This window comes from Notolepis coatsorum, assembly GCF_963971535.1.
Source record: "Notolepis coatsorum genome assembly, chromosome: 9".
In the NCBI taxonomy this organism is placed as follows: Eukaryota; Metazoa; Chordata; class Actinopteri; order Aulopiformes; family Paralepididae; genus Notolepis; species Notolepis coatsorum.
In genome coordinates this window covers 43296746-43319530 of record NC_140173.1, presented here as the reverse complement: position 1 = coordinate 43319530, position 22785 = coordinate 43296746, and the positions used below count along the sequence as shown (strand labels likewise).

At 47.1% G+C, this 22785-nt stretch overlaps 1 protein-coding gene across 1 annotated transcript in view; it reads left to right on the top strand.

Annotated features, from left to right (window-relative positions):
* The window catches only part of abcc2 (ATP binding cassette subfamily C member 2), a gene marked incomplete at its 3' end in the record, with an annotated part of 254616 nt that overhangs the window by 16426 nt on the left and 215405 nt on the right, over nt 1-22785 (top strand). The window contains exons 3-6 of the mRNA XM_084321278.1: nt 1378-1524; nt 15131-15271; nt 20304-20426; nt 22462-22517. Coding sequence (XP_084177404.1) covers nt 1378-1524; nt 15131-15271; nt 20304-20426; nt 22462-22517 — 467 coding nt within the window. The remainder of the gene's footprint in view (nt 1-1377; nt 1525-15130; nt 15272-20303; nt 20427-22461; nt 22518-22785) is intronic.

Sequence of the window (22785 nt, the reverse complement as noted above, 5' to 3'; positions counted from 1 at the left end):
ATGTAAATTTGCTGACGATACAAATGTTTTCTGTGAGGGAGAGAACCTCCAAATGTTTTTAAAGAATGTCGCAGCTGAGCTATCCAAGCTGAAAGTGTGGTTTGATGTAAATAAATGATCATTAAATATAAAAAAAAAAATATTCATGGTATTTGGTAAACGTGATATACAAGTAAATACACCGGTTTAACTAATGATTGATAGTATTAAACTGGAGAGGGTATTTGAGAATACATTTCTGGGTGTGATAATAGACCACAAACTCAACTGGAAACCTCATATCAAATATGTCAGGACTAAATTGGCACGGAGTGTTGGTGTTTTATGCAAGATAAGACACATTCTAAACCAGAAAACACTGTATACACTGTACTGTACACTCTTCCTACCATATATGAGCTACTGTGCGGAGGTGTGTGGTAATACCTACAAAAGCACTCTACAGCCAATATTGCACCATGCAAAAAAAAGCAATAAGAATAATCAACAATGTAGGATATTATGAACACACCAATAACTTATTTATAAAGCTACAAGCATTGTAATTTGTGGACCTAGTGGATTTCAAAACTGCCCTCATTGTATACAAAGCCAGATACAAACTAATCCCAGGCAACATTAAAAAATGGTTCAGAGACAGGGAGAGGAGAATATAACTTAAGAGGGAGAGGGAATCTTAAACGGTACACACTACGCTGAAAAGCATGTGCATATCGGATGTGTGTGGAGTGAAGTTGTGGAATAATTTACCTGAATACATCAAACGGAGTAAACATGTGGCACAATTTAAAAGCAGCTCAAAAAAATACACATTAGAGAAATACAGAAATGAGTAATGAGGATAAACAAAGTTATGTTATATTGTGTTATGTAATACTGTACTATATGCACTGCTGTCAAGTGAATCAAGTTTTTTTTTTTTTTTTTTTTTTTTTTATATATATAAATAAAAGTATATTCTATATTGTAATATATTAAATTATGTTATATCTAGTCAAATGAATGGAAGAACAAATATAAATGTAAGGGGGTAGGGATCAATAAGCTTAGCTTCCCTCTACTCCTTTTTTGGACATGTCTGCTAACCAAACACATTGCTCTTGACCTTTTGTTTCTAATTCCTTTTATTTTATATTTTTTTTTAATGTTTTTTTTTAATGTTTTTTTAATTTGTTGTTATAATTGCTTGGTTTGACAGAACAAGATACCGTGATTTGTTTGGAGAAATATGGAAAAAGTACATGTTCAAAAATTTACTTTTCATTAATTCATTCTCTCTCTCTCTCTCTCTCTCTCTCTCTCTCTCTCTCTCTCTCTCTCTCTCTCTTCTCTCTCTCTCTCTCTCTCTCTCTCTCTCTCTCTCTCTCTCTCTCTCAGCTTGTAGTGATGCTGTTGTTCCTGACGGCCATAGCAGGCCTTGGCCTTACCTTAGGAGAGGACTTTGGTCCAGGGAGAGATGAGAGTTCAACAGAGAGGAATCCTGGGGTGTTCTATGCCAACCCTGTGCTGTTCGCTGTCTCCTGGGTGAAATAGGACAGATATTAACCTACAGTATATTACCATACTGTTTATTCTTAGTGCTTCACACCTATATGGGTGATTGTTTGAATATTTCTATTATACAAACTATTTTTCGCAATGATCCTGGAACAATTTCACCTCATTATTATCAATTATCACCTCACATTATATGACAATTTTACAATAATAAGGACATGACATTATGACATAATCGACAACAAATCAGTGGTACATATGACGACCAGGAGGATTTATAATATCTGATAAATTGAATCAAATGACAAACAAGTCCACACTTGTTGGACCTAAGCTACTCTCATCAGGTTAATTTCACCCATATGTATAGACGAACGAATGAACGAAACCGGACTTGAAGAGTCTTTATTTGTAGCACATCGCACAGCGTACACACACATGCGATATGGGCGACACACAGGGGTGTAAAAATTACAGAGAAATTATACTTAAGTGAAAGTATGGGTACCCGTCTCAAAATTGAACTAGCCAGTATCTGGCTAAAAACACACTTGAGGAAAAGTAAAAAAGTGTCTACTTTTAAATGTAGTAAAAGTTAAAGTAAAAACTTTTTTTATTGCAAGGGATAGACAGGGGTCTCAAACTCATTCCATCGTGGGACAAGTTTTTATTTGATATGTAATTATTCTTCTGATAGCAGGTGTTTAATCGAGATGCATCCAGCTGCAGGACCGCAGAACCATACAAGGCTCCTCCCACTGCCACGCTCTCCGGACCCCCACGCTCTGCGGACCCACGCTATCCGGACCCTCGCTCCCAATGGCTGATTTGGGTCATGTGACCGTCCCACCCAATGGTTGAATTGGAGTATTGCACTGTGGGATTGATTGATTGATTGATTGATTGATTGATTGATTGAAAACTTTATTAACAGATTGCAGAATGGGTACACGTGACCGTTACAGGCCCGGATTGATTGATTGAAAACTTATTAACAGATTGCAGAATGGGTACAGTACAGCTCAATACACACAATTGTTAAGGGGTTGCAGAGCAGAGAAATACCTCAATGCAGTACTGTTACATTTGTGACATACAGTAAATATATACAAGGGGGAGGGAACTGTACATTTATGATGAATTGAAAATGGGGGACCCTGATATAAACAAGACGGAAGAGGTGGGGGTGTAGCCCTATATATAAAAAATAGCCTCAAATATAAGGTTGTAGAATGCATGTCAACTACCATTGACAACTTGATGGATTGTATCTCAGTAGAGATCTGAGAAACGTGATTGTCAGTTGTGTATACAGAGCTCCAGATTCCAGCATTGAAGCATTCAAAGACTGCATGGAGGTGTTATTTGCCAAGACTCAGAAGGTTACATTAATCTGCAGGGATAAATCACTGTACATTCTATATTGATCACTAGTATACCATATCTGAACTACTGTGTGGAGATTTGGGGTAACACTTATAAAAGTAAAACCATTTGCTATATGCTATACACTACAGTCTATGTGATGTGGTGGGTACGTACAGTACTGCATTGAGGTCTTTCTCTGGTCTGCATCCCCTTAACAATTGTGTGTATTGAGCTGTACTGTACCCATTCTGCAATCTGTTAATAAAGTTTTCAATCAATCAATCAATCAATCCCGCAGTGCAATACTCCAATTCAGCCATTGGGTGGGACGACGGTCACGTGACCCAAATCAGCCATTTGGAGCGAGGGTCCGGATAGCGTGGGTCCGCAGAGCGTGGGGGTCCGGAGAGTGTGGCAGTGGGAGGAGCCTTGTATGGTTCTGCGGTCCTGCAGCTGCATACTATTGGTTTAATCAAAGATCCCCGCTTTCTAGTCTTGCACAAGGACCAATCAACATGGGTATGGGCGGGATAATTTTCCATTGATGGGGATTTGATTGGCTGTTTTTAAATAAAGTGCGGCCGCAGGATTATAACATTAAAGGGGAGATGAAGCAGTGAACAATGTGATCCTAGTTTGTTTGTTGTGTACCTTGTGTAAGACAGGGTCCTATAATAAAATGTGAAATCCTGCTTATTTGTCTGAAAAATCAAATATAATTTCCCTGTTTTGTTGCTGACGTCACGGTGTTGGTTTGGTGTATACACTGCTGGGTAGCTGCATAGTAAACATGGATTGTTGGGTCAGTCAGTAAATAAAATGTTGCCTACAAAACAACGGGTGGTTCTTTTTGTATTGCTCCTGGCTGTTCAAACTAATTTTACAGTGTGAAAGAGAGGAAAGTTGGTTCATTTCCACAAACTACCAGTGAAGAAAACAGTGTTGTTGGCATGTTGGCTCAGGCTGGCTGCACTCAGGCGGCGCGATCAGCCTGTTGGACAGGGAATGAATATCTGCAGCGAACACTTCATTGCCTCGGATTATGTTGTTGTGGGTGGGAAGTTTGTCCAGAAGACCACTAATCAGCTGAAGCCCGATGCGGTTCCCTCGGTCTTCGACAGACAGACCGGCGCAGGCAGTTCAGCGTCGCGGAGCATTTAGCCTGCTGGCTACCTAGCTCCACTTCAACCAGCGTCTGGAGCTCCCGATGCTGGTTGAAGTGGAGCTAGGTAGCCAGCAGCTAACGGTAGCTGGCTCCAGCAGCTTGTCGATCTGCTGGAGCCAGCTAACGTTAGTGTAACTGAGGGGTACAATTCCCTGACTGTATTGATAAGTATGGTATCATTAAACCACTACCGCTTTATGTACTTTAACTACTGGCCATACAGTACACGATATCTAAATATGATGAACACTTTCCCACCATGAAACCAGGTCCACACAAAGGTAATAATCAAATATTTAATATATAGCAAAGGGTACATATAATATTCACCATTACATTTATGATTTGAATGCTCTTGTAAGGCAAATGAGTACTCGTAGGCAAATCAACACTGAATGTCCAATCTCTGGTTACGCAGGAAGCAAGTATACAACCTGGCTCTTAGGGAATTATAACGATGGCACTTAATGATTATAGCGGGATATACTGAATGGGTCCTGCCGGTTGTAAGCCAGTAGGGGGGGTAGGAGAGCCGTCGGCTGTATCCCGTCTGGTCAACGATGTCTAGGGAGACTTCACGTACAGAAGACAGTGCAGTAGAATCTTGATCCACAGATGAATACACCTTGGCTCTCTTGTAGGCTGAAGCTGTAGCTGTAGCTCCACAGTGAAGAAGAAGCGAGGCGACCTCAGTCTGGTCTGAGCGCCGTCTCACCTTGACTTCTTTCGGGGTAGATCCAACACTCACCGGTGTTGGCGATTATCCGCTCCACAAATCAAAGTACCAAAGCAAATATATATTCCATGCCGCATAGGGCTCAGCAGTCGTCGGGTAGGTAATCCAATGTACAGGTCCACTCGGTCCTCGCCTAGAACTCCTCGGATGATAGCACCACGTGTGGTCTGCCCAACCTGGTTAAGACTCTAGATAACACGAGGAAGCTATGGGGGTGCTGCTCACTTTAGAACTCTAACTGCACGATGCACCATACATAATAGACTATTATTACTTAATAGAAATACGGTGCCAAACTCTGGCAATTCAGCTATTAATTCGCACGAGGTCTCACTGCTATTCTAAGGCCAAACAGGCCATACTACACCGCACGCGGTATCGTGGGGTGAGGCTTCACATTCTGTTACTTAGTTGGGTAGAAGGGTAAAGGACTAAGAGATAAGGACTAAGAGGAATTCTACATTTCTTGCGCCATATTTATATGCACGGTGGACAAATAGTGCCACTCTGCTTTCGGTAGCCGTATTCCTGCGCGGAGCCGGGGCTAGTAAGGGCATGTCTCGTCGGTACCTTTGAACTTGAACGCCAGGGGCTGGTCCCTGGCGCCTGGTCCTTTTGTCCAATAAGAGAATGAACTATTATGGGCTGTAGTAGAATAAAGGGATATTCCGGGTATATGTACAAGGAATATACAAGGGATATCAAACGATATACAAATACTATTCAATATATATCCATAAATAAATATATATATTCAGTTTAATCTGATCCTTCACAACAGCCGCCCCCTAATTAGTCCCACCTAATTAGCTAAGCAGAGACAGATTAACCGCACTGTCCACTACTCAATGTCCGCTGTAAGGGTCAGTCAACTCACAAAGTCATAGGGTCATGGTCGTCATCGATAGTATCGGGGAGCCTTGGCAGTTCTATTAGCCTCGCCACGGGTCGGGTGTAAGTCCGTCCTTGGACGAGCACTTCAGCTGCTCGGACCTTTCCATCGGCACCGGTGATCACTTTGCTTACGCGGCCAGCCGGCCACATAGCTCGGGGTAGTGACTGGTCGATAATCATGACGACTGTTCCTTCTGTCAAATTGTCTCTCTCTTTCACCCACTTCTGGCGGGTCTGTAGAGACGGTAGGTAGTGGAGTAGGAAGCTGTTCCAAAACTTGTCAGCCAGTACTTGACTGTACCTCCACATTCTTCGGCCGTTCGCTTCTTCAGGCCTGTACATTGTCTGTGGTAGCGCGGGGTCCAGCCGCCCCATCAAGAGTGTGTTGGGGGTGACTGGGTCGACATCTGCTACATCACTTGAGACGTAACCGAGGGGCTTTGAGTTCAATACTCCCTCGATCTCCGTGAGGACTGTCATTAGGACTTCTTCCGCCACGGTCTGGGCCCCAAGCACGGCGTACAGGGCTGTCTTTATGGAACGTACTTCTCGTTCCCAGGTTCCACCGAAGTGAGGTGCGTTCGGGGGATTAAACTGGAGGTCAATCTGGGATGGAGCGAGGTGGGTCTTAAGTTCTGGGCCCATAGCTTGGAAGCTCTCTCTCAGCTCTTTTTCTCCGCCTTTGAAGTTTGTCCCGTGATCAGACAACAATGTAGACGGTTTTCCTTTCCGTGATGTGAATCTTCGGAAGGCCATAAGGAATGAGTCTGTGCTCATGGTTGGGAGGAGTTCGATATGTATCGCTCTGGTGGTCATGCATTTGAATACAATACCCCACCGCTTCTCGGTTCCTCTTCCTTTCTTTATATACAGCGGGCCAAAACAGTCCATACCGGTGGAGTGAAAAGGCTTGTCGCCGAGTCGGAGGCGACAGGGAGGTAGGTCAGCCATCCGGGGTATACTGGGCTGCGCGCGTCACTTACGGCAGTCTAGACAGGTTCGCTGGAAGCGCCGCACTGCTTCTCTCCCTTGCAGTATCCAATAACGACGTCTGATCTCCGCGAAGACTCTCTCTGCCCCTGCGTGGTGCACATCCTCGTCGTATTTCTTTATGATCAGCTCTGTGACCTTATGTCGGCTGTTCAAGACTATCGGGTACTTAACGTCATCCGGTAGGTCTGGGGCTCTCCGCAGACGACCACCCACTCTGATGAGATTATGGGCGTCGCTCTCGGGGGCTAGGTGGAGCAGTCTGCTGTCTGATGGGACGGGCTTTGCTCCCTGTAGACAGGCTAGCTCATCGGGGAACGAGTCTCTCTGGGCTCGTTGTAGTAGAAGGAGTTCTGCTTCTTCGTAGTCAGCTGCTGAAATGTCAGTTGTGGGCTGAACCTCTGGGTGGTGCCACAGAAATGTCTTTAGCTGCGCACTCTCTAGGGTGAGGCAATCGTCTAGAACCGGGTCTGTGGGGACGAGTGTGTGTGTCAACCCACAGAACATAGGTTTCTTGTTCTCTGCCTCCTCTTTACTCGCCTCCCGTGGGGTGGGTGTAGGCCACTCTTCTTCCGGGAGCTTGAGGAACTCTGGCCCGTCACTGTAGAGGTTGTGACGGGTGAGGTCATCCAGGGACATTCCCCGGGTGATGACGTCAGCTGGGTTGTGTTTGGTGTCCACATACCTCCAGCTGGTTACTTCTGTTAACTCTTGAATCTCGGTGACTCTGACTCCCACGAAGACCTTGTATCTGCACGAATCAGACCGGATCCATGTGAGTACGGTCGTGGAGTCTGACCACAAGATTGTTCTTTGCACCGGGATGGTGAGTTCACATTGGATTAACGTGGCGAGCTGCGCTCCTGCTAGGGCTGCGCAGAGCTCTAGACGCGGGATAGATTGTTGCTTGCGTGGGGCTATTCTTGAGCGGGCCAGGATGAAAGCAGTATGTATTTCTCCTCCCTCCTCTCGGGCACGCAAGTAAGCCACCGAACCGTAGGCTACTTCGGAGGCGTCGCTGAATACGTGCAGGTCGATCTTGCATGTCTCTGGCCTCACTGTGGGTGGGAAGTAGCTGCGGCGTATATTAACACCTGGGAGTGAGCGGAGTTCCATCTCCCACTCTCTCCATGTGGATGCAAGGTGTTCGGGTATGGGATCGTCCCAGCCCTGGTCTTTGTCCCATAGCGCTCTTACAATCATCTTTGCCCTGGTGGTGTAAGGTAGAATACATCCCAACCGGTCATATTGTCTGGCGAGTGTTCTGTATACACTCCGTCTGGTGGTCGGTATTGCCGTCGACCTTCCCTGCTCCTTGGTCAGGGGTTTGTGTCTATAATGGAGCGAGTCTGTTTTGAAGCGCCAGACTAGTCCTAGTGTCATTTCTTGGGCTTCTCCTGGGATGGTCGCCATCCAGGTGTCGCTGCTCGCTGCCTTATCATCGGGGGAGAGGCTGCGCAGTACTTGCGGGTCGCTGCTGGCCCACTGCCTGAGATCAAAGCCGCCTTTGATCAGGGAGGCGCGGAGCTTGAGTAGGAGAGCCTCGGCTTCTTCTGGCGTCGAGACGCTTTGTAAACAGTTGTCCACGTAGAAACTATTTGTCACGCTTTGTTGGACCTCTTCATCTGCTGCTGGGTCCTCTGCGACGTGCTTTTGCAGTGCAAACGTAGCACAGCATGGGCTGCATGTGGTTCCGAAAGGGAGGACTTCCCATTGATAGATGGCTGGGTGCTCATCTCCGATCCTCTCTCTCCATAGGAACCGCAGCAGGGGCTTGTCCTCCTCCACTAGTCTCACCTGCAGGAACATCCCTTTGATGTCGCCGCTGATAGCCACCTTGTCCTGGCGGAAGCGTAGTAGCACGCCTAGTAGGGAGGGGCCGAGTGTTGGGCCGGCCAAGAGTTCTTTATTCAGATTTTGTGATCCGATCTGGTAGCTGCAGTTAAACACAATGCGATCCTTGCCGTTGTGGTGGACCTTGTGGTGCGGCACGTACCATGATTCGGTCGTCTGATCAGCCTCTTTAATGTCAATTTTCTTTATGTGTCCCGCTGTGATTAATTTGTTAATCTCAGCGCGGTACACAGCTTCTTGAGCGGGGTCTTTGGCTAGGCGCCGCTCTGTGTTCAATAGATACCGCTCCGTCGCCTCTTTTGTGGCGTGAAAGGTGGGCATTCCCTCTCGCCTCAGGAGTGGAGTTGCGTATCTCATCACTCCGTTGACGTTGACTCTCTTTGTCCCGTGCTCGAGGAGGGCTATAGCGTAGATATCTTCCTTAGAACGAATGTCTTTCTTTTCGATCTTAAAGGGCATTGTCTCTAGTGTCCATAGCCTCTCGACATGCTGCAGGAGTGTGGTGTCTCCTTCTGTCGCTCTGGAGTGGAGGCAGCTAGTGGCTGCTGTTCGGTTAAGAGACTTGGCGAGGGGGCCTTGTAATGTCCATCCTAGGCGGGTCTCGACTGCTGCAGGACAACCTCTGGGTCCTGTATGGACCCGGTCTATCGGGACTATGAGGTCTGCATGGTCGGAGCCTATCAGCAGGGTCGGGGTGGCACCGTCTATGAGCGGGATAGGGAGTTGACGCAGGTGCACATATTTCTCCATCAGCTTGGCGATGGGGTAGGTGTACTGCGATAGTCCTATTTCTTGGCTGGTGAAAGCATTAGTAATCCTGTACCGTCTCTCGGGCTGCCCGCTTGCTGCGATAGTGAAGGAGACATTCTCGCCCTTTATCGTCTTTAGATCTCGTCTTATTGTCCGAATAGTCATCTGTTTCTCGCTCCCCCGTAGCCCCAGCTGGGCCGCAGCGGACGCGAGGAGAAGGGTCTTCTCTGACCCGTCATCAAGGACGGCGTAAGTGTCCATGATCTTATCTTGGTAACTCAGTGTTACACGGACCACCTTTAAGAGCACCTGGGCGCCGCTGCTGCTAGCGGGGTCAATGTACATAACACTTGCCTTTGTGCTGCTGGATGGTGCAGGCTTTCTTTTGTTACTGTCGTGTAGGACATCCAGATGGGCTCCGTCACACCGACTACACCTCTTCTTTAGGCGGCACTCGGCTGCCATGTGACTGCGCGCACATCGGTAACAGCGCCTGTTGGACTTTATCCAGTGACTCACTTCTTCAGCGGTCATCTTCTTGAACTGGTCACATTGTGACAACCAGTGTTCCTTCTCGCAGTACGGGCACACCATCTTCCACTTCTCTTTCATCGAGGGGGTACTGTGGTTCTTGCTGCTCGGTACTGATTCTGATTGGTGCATGACAGTCACCGATCTTCGGCCATCGTTTACTCTCCTAGGTCCCTCTCTGGAGCTGGGTGTGCTCCGCACGAACGTATCCAGCCGTAGGCTGCTGACTTCTCTCGCCAGGAAGTTGGCTAGGTCTAGGAGGGATGGCTTGGGACCGTTAGGATCACGGTGGTCTATTTGCCGCCTGAAGCGCTCCTGTCGGGCGGGCGGCAGCTTCTCTAGAATCCTCTCGACGTTCGAGTTTGCGTATAGTTCGTGCATACCCTTTTCTCGTTGCGCCCCCAGCATCCCTACCAGGGATTGTACTTTGATAGACAGGTCGTCTAGTGAGCGATTGTCTGTTGCTGGGGGTAGGCGGTCAATATGCCTTATCTCTTGTATTACGTAATCCCATATACGTCCATATCTTTGGTCTAGTGCTGCTAGAGCCGCTGTGTATGGGGTAGTAGAGGTGGCATAGGCCAGCGCTATGTTGTGCGCTCTGGGCACTTTCAGGTGCTTCAATAGGATCGCATACTTGTGGCATTCATCAGCTACATCCACCATCATTGTCTCTAAGCACATCCGTAGCTCCGTGTACTGTGCTCGGTTCTCATGGGTGAAGTCTGGAAACGTCGGTGTGCCAATGTATGACGCCATGGATGGCTGGCACATCGGTGAGCGTTGGAAGAGAGGCCTCCTGGGCGAGTCTCTTCTTACGCCTCTCGGTGGGCTGGTACTGGCAGGGTACCATGGCCCGCTGGTCCAGGTGCTATTCCTCGGGACTGGTCGTGCGTCATGCTCACCCGTGAATCGAGTCGGGGGTCTGTAGCGCAGAGCCGCAGGGGTATAGCCTGGGCTGTACTGGACCTCCTGGTCCTGTGGAGTAATGTGCTGCTGTCGGGCTTGACTCTCCTCTTCTCCCTCTTCTTCTTCTGCCAGGTCATCTAGATCCTGTAGTCGTCTATTTAGCCTCTCCGCGGTGTCCGCCGTTCCTTCCTTGTAGCTGGGTCTCACTTGGACCGGTCGGGGAAGGGGGTCGGAGGGGGGTGTAGGCTGTCTCTGGTGGTCGAGTTCAAGGTCGCCTGCTCGGTCAGGGGAGGGTGCCCTTGACACGTGTCTTGACGAGGCCCTGGAACCCCTTGTGGAGGGAGGGGGTGTTGCCCTGGTGATCAGCTGCTCCATTAGCTGCGCTTGTAGTCTGTCGCGCTCGGCTTGTAGTCTGTCGCGCTCGGCTTCGCGCTGGATGAGAGCGATGTCGCGCTCTGCTTCTCTTTGGGCACCGTCAGCGGCACGCTGGGTGTCGGTCCGGTCCCTTGCCATATTCTCTTCCGTCTGAAGGCGTCTCAGCTCCAGACGTATGTGCTCTTCTTCGCTCCGTTGCTGTGTTTGGAGTCGATCGCGTTCACCCTGAAGTCGATCGCGTTCACCCTGAAGTCGATCGCGTTCGGTAGAGGCTGTCAGGGTGGCGAGGAACGCCTGTGACAGCATCCTCTCCGCCTCGCTGGGGGAAGACACTTGTTGAGGTGAGCCGCTCCTGGCAGTACCCGTTGGGGATGCGTTCCCCTGCGGGGAGTCCTGGAGTTCTATCTCCTCGGCGCTCTCCTCATCTTGTTCCGTGCAGAGTTCCATCTCTGAAGGGTTGTCTTCCTCCCGGAGCTCTTGGGGGACTACTTCTTCGGTCTTGGCGGGGGGTAAAGTCGTGTCAGTTCCCTCCTGGTCCCCACCGTGAGCTTGGTCAGTTACATTAGAACCCACTAGGGCCTCTGTGGTCGGGGTATCCTGGTTGATAGGGTCGGACATAATTTTACTTTCTACTTTTACCGCGTTTACTGTTTGTAGAAGACTAGGTAGTATACTGGCAGCGTAATCCTCTAAGTACTGAGGTGGCTGTCGTCTACGCTGCGGGCATTCTACTTTAGGAGGACCGTTTCGTGGAGTGTTCATCATAGGCCATTTCAATATTAATACCACTATATTAATATTACACTAATTACCCTCCGGCTCGAAGGACCAATTGTAACTGAGGGGTACAATTCCCTGACTGTATTGATAAGTATGGTATCATTAAACCACTACCGCTTTATGTACTTTAACTACTGGCCATACAGTACACGATATCTAAATATGATGAACACTTTCCCACCATGAAACCAGGTCCACACAAAGGTAATAATCAAATATTTAATATATAGCAAAGGGTACATATAATATTCACCATTACATTTATGATTTGAATGCTCTTGTAAGGCAAATGAGTACTCGTAGGCAAATCAACACTGAATGTCCAATCTCTGGTTACGCAGGAAGCAAGTATACAACCTGGCTCTTAGGGAATTATAACGATGGCACTTAATGATTATAGCGGGATATACTGAATGGGTCCTGCCGGTTGTAAGCCAGTAGGGGGGGTAGGAGAGCCGTCGGCTGTATCCCGTCTGGTCAACGATGTCTAGGGAGACTTCACGTACAGAAGACAGTGCAGTAGAATCTTGATCCACAGATGAATACACCTTGGCTCTCTTGTAGGCTGAAGCTGTAGCTGTAGCTCCACAGTGAAGAAGAAGCGAGGCGACCTCAGTCTGGTCTGAGCGCCGTCTCACCTTGACTCCTTTCGGGGTAGATCCAACACTCACCGGTGTTGGCGATTATCCGCTCCACAAATCAAAGTACCAAAGCAAATATATATTCCATGCCGCATAGGGCTCAGCAGTCGTCGGGTAGGTAATCCAATGTACAGGTCCACTCGGTCCTCGCCTAGAACTCCTCGGATGATAGCACCACGTGTGGTCTGCCCAACCTGGTTAAGACTCTAGATAACACGAGGAAGCTATGGGGGTGCTGCTCACTTTAGAACTCTAACCGCACGATGCACCATACATAATAGACTATTATTACTTAATAGAAATACGGTGCCAAACTCTGGCAATTCAGCTATTAATTCGCACGAGGTCTCACTGCTATTCTAAGGCCAAACAGGCCATACTACACCGCACGCGGTATCGTGGGGTGAGGCTTCACGTTCTGTTACTTAGTTGGGTAGAAGGGTAAAGGACTAAGAGATAAGGACTAAGAGGAATTCTACATTTCTTGCGCCATATTTATATGCACGGTGGACAAATAGTGCCACTCTGCTTTCGGTAGCCGTATTCCTGCGCGGAGCCGGGGCTAGTAAGGGCATGTCTCGTCGGTACCTTTGAACTTGAACGCCAGGGGCTGGTCCTTTTGTCCAATAAGAGAATGAACTATTATGGGCTGTAGTAGAATAAAGGGATATTCCGGGTATATGTACAAGGAATATACAAGGGATATCAAACGATATACAAATACTATTCAATATATATCCATAAATAAATATATATATTCGGTTTAATCTGATCCTTCACAACAGTTAGGTTGCTGAGGCTATTAGCACATCGACAAGCTGCTGGAGCTCCCAATGCTGGTTGAAGTGGAGCTAGGTAGCCAGCAGCTAACGGTAGCTGGCTCCAGCAGCTTGTCGATCTGCTGGAACCAGCTAACGTTAGGTTGCTGAGGCTATTAGCACATCGACAAGCTGCTGGAGCTCCCGATGCTGGTTGAAGTGGAGCTAGGTAGCCAGCAGGCTAAATGCTCCCGACGACATCGACAAGCTGCTGGAGCCAGCTAACGTTAGCTTGACTGGTTGCTGGCTAACTAACGTGGCTACTCGTCCCGGGAGATAACGGCGCTGCCTGGCTGGTTGCTGGCTAACTAACGTAGCTACTCGTCCCGGGAGATAACGGCGCTGCCTGGCTGGTTAGCGTTAGTTAGCCAGCAACCAGCCAGGCAGCGCCGTTATCTCCCGGGACGAGTAGCCACGTTAGTTAGCCAGCAACCAGCCAGGCAGCGTCGTTATCTCCCGGGACGAGTAGCTACGTTAGTTAGCCAGCAACCAGCCAGGCAGCGCCGTTGTCTCCCGGGACGAGTAGCCACGTTAGTTAGCCAGCAACCAGCCAGGCAGCGCCGTTATCTCCCGGGACGAGTAGCCACGTTAGTTAGCCAACAACCAGCCAGGCAGCGCCGTTATCTCCCGGGACGAGTAGCCACATTAGTTAGCCAGCAACCAGTCAAGCTAACATTAGCTGGCTCCAGAAGCTTGTCGATGTCGTCGGGAGCATTTAGCCTGCTGGCTACCTAGCTCCACTTCAACCAGCGTTGGGAGCTCCAGCAGCTTGTCGATGTGCTGGTAGCATCAGCAAGCTAACGTGTGCTATGACTATGTGTTTATCGCTATGCTTCATCTCCACTTTAACGTTAGTTGGGCCAGAGAAACAAATATACGAATTAAAATGGTTGGACCTGCGAGATTTGTACGTTGTACTTTGTAGGTCTGCATTTTAAATGTAAGGAGTAAAAAGTATATATTTTTTCTCTGAAATGTAATTGAGTAAAAGTACAAGTATACAAACCTAATAATACTTGAGTAAAGTAGCCACGTTAGTTAGCCAACAACCAGCCAGGCAGCGCCGTTATCTCCCGGGACGAGTAGCCACGTTAGTTAGCCAGCAACCAGTCAAGCTAACGTTAGCTGGCTCCAGCAGCTTGTCGATGTCGTCGGGAGCATTTAGCCTGCTGGCTACCTAGCTCCACTTCAACCAGCGTTGGGAGCTCCAGCAGCTTGTCGATGTGCTGGTAGCATCAGCAAGCTAACGTGTGCTATGACTATGTGTTTATCGCTATGCTTCATCTCCACTTTAACGTTAGTTGGGCCAGAGAAACAAATATACTAATTAAAATGGTTGGACCTGCGAGATTTGTACGTTGTACTTTGTAGGTCTGCATTTTAAATGTAAGGAGTAAAAAGTATATTTTTTTTCTCTGAAATGTAATTGAGTAAAAGTACAAGTATACAAACCTAATAATACTTGAGTAAAGTACAAATCCCCAAAAAACAGTACTTTGTAATAAAGTACAATTACTCAAGTACTTTACACCCCTGATCCTGACCAGGATACGTTCCTTTTGCCCCCTTGATGCGTGCACACACTCAGTCTGACGTATACAGCGAACAGGTCTATAGTGCTCCTGTCCGTCTTCGTCAGGGATGTGACAGGATTAGCAATCTGTTCTGCATGTTTTTTCCATTGGGTTTATCTCTTGTTCTGGATGGGGAAACCCTTGTGAGCACAGAACATGTAAACTCCCCACAGAAAGGACCACTGCACCACGTGCCGCTTATTATAACTCTGCTTTGTGCTCCGCTCCTCTCCTTTCTTCTTCTCCAGATCGTGGTTCTGCTGTGCCAGGAAGGGCTGCGGCGGAGGGAGGGAGCGGTGGATTCTGCGACTCTCTTCCTCTTCTGGCTGCTGCTCTTGATATGCGACGTCTTCCCCTTCCAGACCCTCCTGCGAGAAGCTCTCAGACGGGTACGGAGAGAGAGAGAGAGAGACAGAGAGAGCGAGAGCGAGAGCGAGAGCGAGAGCGAGAGAGAGAGAGAGAGAGAGAGAGAGAGAGAGAGAGAGAGAGAGAGAGAGAGAGAGAGAGAGAGAGAGAGAGAGAGAGAGAGAGAGATTTGATTGATTTTATAAAAAGCTTAATTTTTTACTAAAACTACACAAGATACAACAAAAACGTTCAACAATAAAATACTCTACAACTCAACAAAACACAAAACAAAAACAAAACAAACAAAAAAACAAAAAACAAAACAAACAAAAAACAAATCAATTAGGGACAACGATGCTGAAACTGAACCAAATTGTCACTTTGAAGTTTTTCCCCCATAGGGGGAAAAAAAACTCTAAATGATCCAAAGTTCTGGGTGTGTCAGAGAGAGAGACACCGGATAGGCACTGTAGAAACCTTAGTCCTGAGAAGAGTGTCTCTAGCTTCACCTTTCCCCTTTTGGTACAACACATCAGGCCTTTGTGCGTGTCCGACAGACTCCAGTCAAAACCGATCCCGTGGATAAAACAGGGCCGCCTCGTCAGCCGACCCTCCTCCTTCAGCCTCATCATATATGCTCCTACCGTCCACCAGTCGTATATCATATGGCATCGATGATGTCGGGGGCCGAAAACAGAGCAGGGGGACCGAGATGCACTCTGGACCGACATCCTCATTAGACAGTTTGTTACCCTCGCCTCCCCGTCCGAGGCCGCCTTTTCCTTCCTGGTTCAGATGCCGCTCCAACCTCACCTCCCACTCCCCCGTGCAGAGACTGGCAGCCCCCAGCGACTTCCCATCAATCAGTCTGATTCGAGAGCACAAAGCCCTGATGAAACCCATTCCGAACATAGGGTAGAAATTAACCAGCAAAGTCCGCTTTACCATCATCCTCCGAGGCTGAATCAGGAAACTGTTCATTTCAGCGTAGAACGTGATGAACCCCACAGTCATACCTCCCAACCCATGAACAAGGTAACGGTGCCGGTAACATAAAAACAGAGACAACAACCCCCATGACGACTCTGATCAAAGGTTTGCCGAAGGAGTATGGCTCGGCCTTCCCATCGGGCATGAAAACGATACGCTCCGCTCCTGTCTCTGAATCCTCCATAGTCCCAGTCTTTACAAAGTTCCACAAATGTATAAGAGTACATGAGATGAACAAAAAAATGCCTCAGCCTCCTTGCCCCGGTAGCGGGACACCTTGAAATGTCCAGCCCTAAGTGACAACACACCAGTCCCTTCAATACAAAAACTCTAATTTAGAAATAAAAAAGGTAAAACAACAAAAACAAATAAAACAAACAAAAAACTACACCGATTCCACTCCGTCCTCCACCGTACTGGGGCCCCGCAGTTTCTGCACAATCTTTCTCATCCTGTATAACTCTGTGTCAACAAAACGACCATCTCCTTTAAACCTCATATGTTTCTTTGCTGCCAAAACAAACAACTCCTTATCTGGAAAAAAAATTTCCACCTCTACTCCCTTCCTGTTCTTTGTCACCTGTAAAAACAGTTTCATCGCACCCATTGAATAGCAAACATCATCTGAAGTTACAGATTCATCGCTCCCATATTCCTCATCATCATCAATACACATCTCCGCCCATGTACTCCCTTGTGTACTCTGTGTACTGCTGAGTTCTTCCGTCACACCTGTCTTCTTAGCTTGAGAGCTTGACAACCCAACTACTTCAATCTTCCTCTTCTGCCTAACAACCTTCATCCCACCGTCCCCCTCTTCCATGTCAATATCCTCTACTTCCTCCACCCCGACCCCCTCAACTGAGTCCTTTGACCCTGTCCCCTCAACAGCTATAGCCACCCCAGGTACACTCCCCTCATCTGTAACCCTCCCTGCCACGACCCCCCCCCTCATTTTCATCCCCATCATCTGTCCCTCGTATTACAACAGGTCCAACCGTCCCTTGTACGTCAACAGTTCCACTCTCCACCTGGCTATTTAACCTGTCCCGGCTGACACAAGCTCCTTCTACCCCCCCCCCCCCCATTCTGTCCTAGTACTGCAATCCCAGCCGTACCCACTCCTTCCATCCCCTTATCACCCCTACCTGGTACAATAACCTTCTCAGAAAACTCCCCACCACCCCTCTTCCCCCCCCCCCCCCCCCCCAACCCCTCGATTCACACCCCAAGCTGCTCTCCCTTTCTTCAATGCACTCTCCCCATCAATATCCCCCCTGCTCGGCCCCTCCCCAGGGCACGCTTGTCTCTGATGCCCCTCCCTTCCACACGCAAAACAGCGCATGTTTTGTGTCAACGCAAAAATAATATACTCAAACCCGTCTATTAGTACTTTAAAATTAAGATCCAACTCATCATCACATTTGTTAATTATGATGAACGTCTGCCTTCTGTGAGAAACCACATGCTGTAGTTCAGGTGCCTTAAACCCCGAAGACATTTTCTTTAAGGGAGCTACAACTTTTCCAAACCTGGCGAGTTCCCTTAATATAAGATCGTCGCTGGGGCGGTTAGGTGGCCGAGCGGAGATTGCGTTCGTCACCAGCCCCGGAGCTATGAGCTGGATTCGCCTGTTCGAATCCAGCTCACAGCTCCGGGGTTGTCACCAGCTTGGCTGGCCGTCTGCACTAATACAATTGGCTGTATTAGAGGGTGGGAGAAGCTGGCGGGGTGGGTCCGGGTCGTTGTAAACAGCGACTCCTACAGTTCGGTCGGGGCGCCTGCTAAGCGCGGATTGGACTTGAGGGGGATAGTGTGGTCCTCCCACACGCTACGCCCTCTCAATGAGAATCCGCGCTGCCAGGTGAAAAGAAGCGGTGATTGGCTGGACGTGTGTCGGAGGAAGCACGTGGTAGCCTCCACTCTCCCAGATGATCTGACTGTGGGGGGTAAGTGCGCAGCGACCAGGAAGGGACTGGGAATTGGCATACGACTAACATTGGGATGGGAGAAAATCGGAGGAAAATGGAGGGGGAAAAAGACCAATAAAAAAAAATATATATAAGATCGTCGCCCACCAACGGAGGAACGTTTGCCAATGTCACCTTTTTTGCCGGTGTTGTGAGCGGCATCACAGCCTACTATTCTTGCAACAGCGAGACTGCATTCTTCCACCGAACACGGAAATGCCGGCGCGACCTTAAAACCATGTCTCCTGGTCAGCTTTGCGAACTCCATGTCACGTGACAGCAGACAGCTGCCCAGACAAACACTGACAACGCTACCAGCCCACCATCAACACACAGCCAGTCAAATAAACCACAGTCCAATTCACAATTTGACAAACAACATAAAGATAGAAAAAGTTTAGAAAGACTCACGCATACCTCCTCAGACTCTCGCACCACACCACTCACCAAACGCTCCCACCATCCACACGCATGCGCACAGAGAGAGAGAGAGAGAGAGAGAGATGACTGATGACTTGTCGTATAGAACTTGTAAGTCGCTTTGGATAAAAGCGTCAGCTAAGAGAGAGAGAGAGAGAGAGAGACGGGGGAGAGAGAGAGAGAGGGAGGGGAGAGAGAGAGAGAGAGAGAGAGAGGGGGGGAGAGGGAGAGAGAGTGGGGGGGGGAGAGGGAGAGAGAGAGGGGGGGGGGAGAGAGGGGGGGAAGCTCTCAGACGGGTATGGACAGTGTAATAGAGTTGGAGAGGTAGGACAATGTAGTGTCCGAATTTGCTCTCATCCAGCCAGCCACTGGATATCCGTCCACACACGAATCTTCAGGGGGGGGGGTTCAGTTACGCAGCCCAAGTCCTTCCGTTCCACAGCCCATTTACTCGTATTGTTTTCATCTCTCTGTCATATCAATCGACATCACATCAATATAAATAACGTATTGTTTTCATCTCTCTATATTAACGTATTAACTAGCTATTCATATCAATCGACATCACATCAATAGTTAGTATATTGATGCACGGCGGTAGCAGTATAGCGATGCACGGCGGTAGTAGTTAGTGCATTGATGTGATAGTTAGTATATTGATGCACGGTAGCAGTATAGCGATGCACGGCGGTAGTAGTTAGTGCATTGATGTGCTAGTTAGTTAGTATATTGATGCACGGCGGTAGCAGTATAGCGATGCACGGCGGTAGTAGTTAGTGCATTGATGTGCTAGTTAGTTAGTATATTGATGCACGGCGGTAGCGAGTTAGTTGATAGTTAGTAGTATATTGATGCAGGTAGGTAGCTGATGTGATGGACTTTTGGAACTGAGAGAAGTTCTGAAAGTTAGGAGCGAGCGTTGAGAGAAGCGTCAGTGGCCAATCAGGCCGCGTAAACCGAATGCGGAAGGACAACTGCCTTGGGGAAAGTATTCACACAGCCGGCGCGCTGCCGGAGTGACACAGCAAAATCTACACTGTGAAAAGAGAAAAACACGAGGAGTCAGAAACGTACAAAAATCACGGAGCACAAAAGTTTGTTGATAAATAGTTATTTATTTAAAAAAGATGTGTTTAATTGTTTACACTGCTTTTTATTCTATTTTATTTTTACTTCTCCACTGTACTATAATTATGTCACCTGTACCATGTATTATACTACCTGTACCCCCCCCCCCCCCCCTCCCCATGCTGCTATGATGCCTGAATTTCCCCAAGGGGATCAATAAAGGAATATATTATCTTATCTTATCTTAAAAGAAACGTGTAATAGGCCATTTGGCATACGATATTGATGGCTAGTGCATTTGTTTAGATGTTATGTTGTTATGACTTGGACTCGGACTAGGGTAATGGGGACTCGACTTGGACTTGACTCTGGCTCTTCTTTGGTGACTCGGACTTGGACTCAGACTCAAACACTGGGGACTCGAGACTCAACCTCGAGATTTAGTGACTCGACTACAACACTGTCAGTATTATTGCTATGAACTGTGAGCTTAGTTTTCCATCATTCTTCTTTTTAACCTCCAGTGGAGCGACAGCATCCAGTGTAAATGATGCTCAAAGGGTTATGCACCCTTCCCACCTCCTTCCTCACCTCTTCCCATCCCTCCACTCCTCTCTCTTCCCAGGGAGAGGTCCCAGACGTGCCTCGTTTCGCTCTGTTCTACATCGCCTTTGCCCTGGAGCTGATCGCCCTCGTCCTGTCTGCCGTCGCTGACGTCCCGAAGGGAGCAGAGGATCGAGTGAAGAAGGTAACCGAGCGCTCGATTGGAATCCAGTTTCCAGAGTCTGTTGAGAAATGCTTGTACTGATAGATTAGATCAGCGGTTCCCAAACTTTTTTGGCCGTGCACCCCCTGTCACCTCCCGACCTAGCTGACGCACCCCCCAATGGGTTTCTGTTAGAAAAAATTGTTGCTGGTCTCCATGCACAGATTTTATTTTTTATTTTATCTCTTCCCATGGCGACTATGGATAGGGAATTTCTTTATTTAATTAAAATGTTCACGACAACATGGATGCATGTACTCTGCCAGCATGTTTAATATCCATAATACTAAAGGTTTGACTAAGATTTTTATGAAATTTCATTGTAAAATTTAAAATTTTTACCACCATTAGCCTTTTCATGTCACGCACCACCTAGAGGGCGCTCGCGCACCACAAGGGGTGCGCGCACAACAGTTTGGGAACCACTGGATTAGATGAATGTTCCTATTATAAAGCCTATTGGGATGTTAGATCCTAATATGAAAAACTGTGTGATTTAATGTTCTATGTCTTACCTTAACTTTGTCTATTTTGATGATCTGCCAATTTTGTGCACATTTTATGTCGTTTTTTTTCTTCTTTTTACTGCTGTGAAGCATTTTGAGCTGCAATTCTTGTATGAAAGGTGCTATACAAATTAAGTTTATTATTATTATTATTATTATTATTATTATTATTATTATTATTATTATTATTATTATTATTATTATTATTATTATTATTATTATTATTATTATTATTAATGTTATGCAATGGATTGTGAATGGGTTTACAAGGAATCTAGTGTCAGAAAACGTACCTAATCTATAAAAGAACAGGTAAACTATTAACACTTTGGTCGCCAGGCTTATATTCATAATAAACCATCCCACGCCAGCTCTATTTGTCTATGGAGAAGTTCCCCTTCTTTGCAGGGCTATAACTTTTTAAATTGTATTGCTAAATTGACATTACTATGGCCCATTCAACGTCAAGTATCTATTGTTCAGGGTGTAGCAACGTTATACTTTTTCATTCACATATTCATACTAAAATACGGTCTAAAGTATAAGTATGTTTTTATCGTTTTCTGCAGCATTCTCCAGAACGTGATTTATAGCCCTAAATGCATTATATTGATGATCAAATACAGTTTGATAGCAATCTGCGCGAGATAAAAAATGTCAAATGGACGTGCTTCTAGAAGTTACTACTTATCATCTGATGTTGCCCGAATGGGGGGGGGGGGGGGGGTGTTTATAATTCCGTGGCCAACGTTAGATGATTCATCTAGTGTGGGTGATATGATCATTAGAGCAGTTTGTATCGAACACGTTAAAAAATAACGCTGAAACTAACCGTAGCTTCCTCGTAGCGTTGGGCGATGAGCGTGGAGCAGAAATATTCCTATTATGGGATGTTGAAATATGCGATCCTTCTCCAGGTTGTATAATAGTATATACGTCCAAATCATGTTGTTTATCGAGTTATTGGTAACGGATTGCTATGCATTGTGTCTAGCCCGAGTCCCGGGACTATTAGCGAGTGATCGGACCGAATTGGAATGAGCACCAGCTTCCGTTTCCGGTTTCCGGTTTGAGCGATCCGCCGATCGGCCACCAGATGGCGCTCTTGAACCGTTGGAGAGTTGAGAGGGGATCAACAGTAGATATCAACAGTAGATCTCAAGTCTCCGGGGGAGAAATATGATTGCGATCACAGATTTTTGAAATATTGATCTCAATGACGTGGTACGGCGTCTTTGGCAGAATGAGCATGGCGGGGAATGACGTGGTAAGGCGTTTTTGGCGACCAACGTGTTAATTCAAGTACAAACAAAAACAATAACAATTCCTTGAAAAAAGTAAGTAAAGTGTTTCTGAGCTTATATAGTTACACTACAAACTTACAGAAGCTTACAAACAAAAAATTGGGATACAGGCTTGGGTGCTCTGTGTCAAAGTCAATAGTATGTAGTGTGCAGTATGTCTAGAGCCCTCAGTAAGCTCTGATCATGTGTGTGATGTTTGTGTTGTAGAATCCAGAGGCAGGGGCTCCATTTCTAAGCAGAATAACTTTCAACTGGTTGAACAGGTAATGTACACATACACATACACATACACATACACATACACATACACATTCACATTCACATTCACATACACATACACATACACATACACATACACATACACATACACATTCACATTCACATACACATACACATACACATACACATTCACATTCACATTCACATTCACATTCACATACACATACACATACACATACACATACACATACCTGCCTGGTTTGGAAACAGCACGGCACAGGACAGGAAGGCACTCCAGAGAGTGGTGCGCTC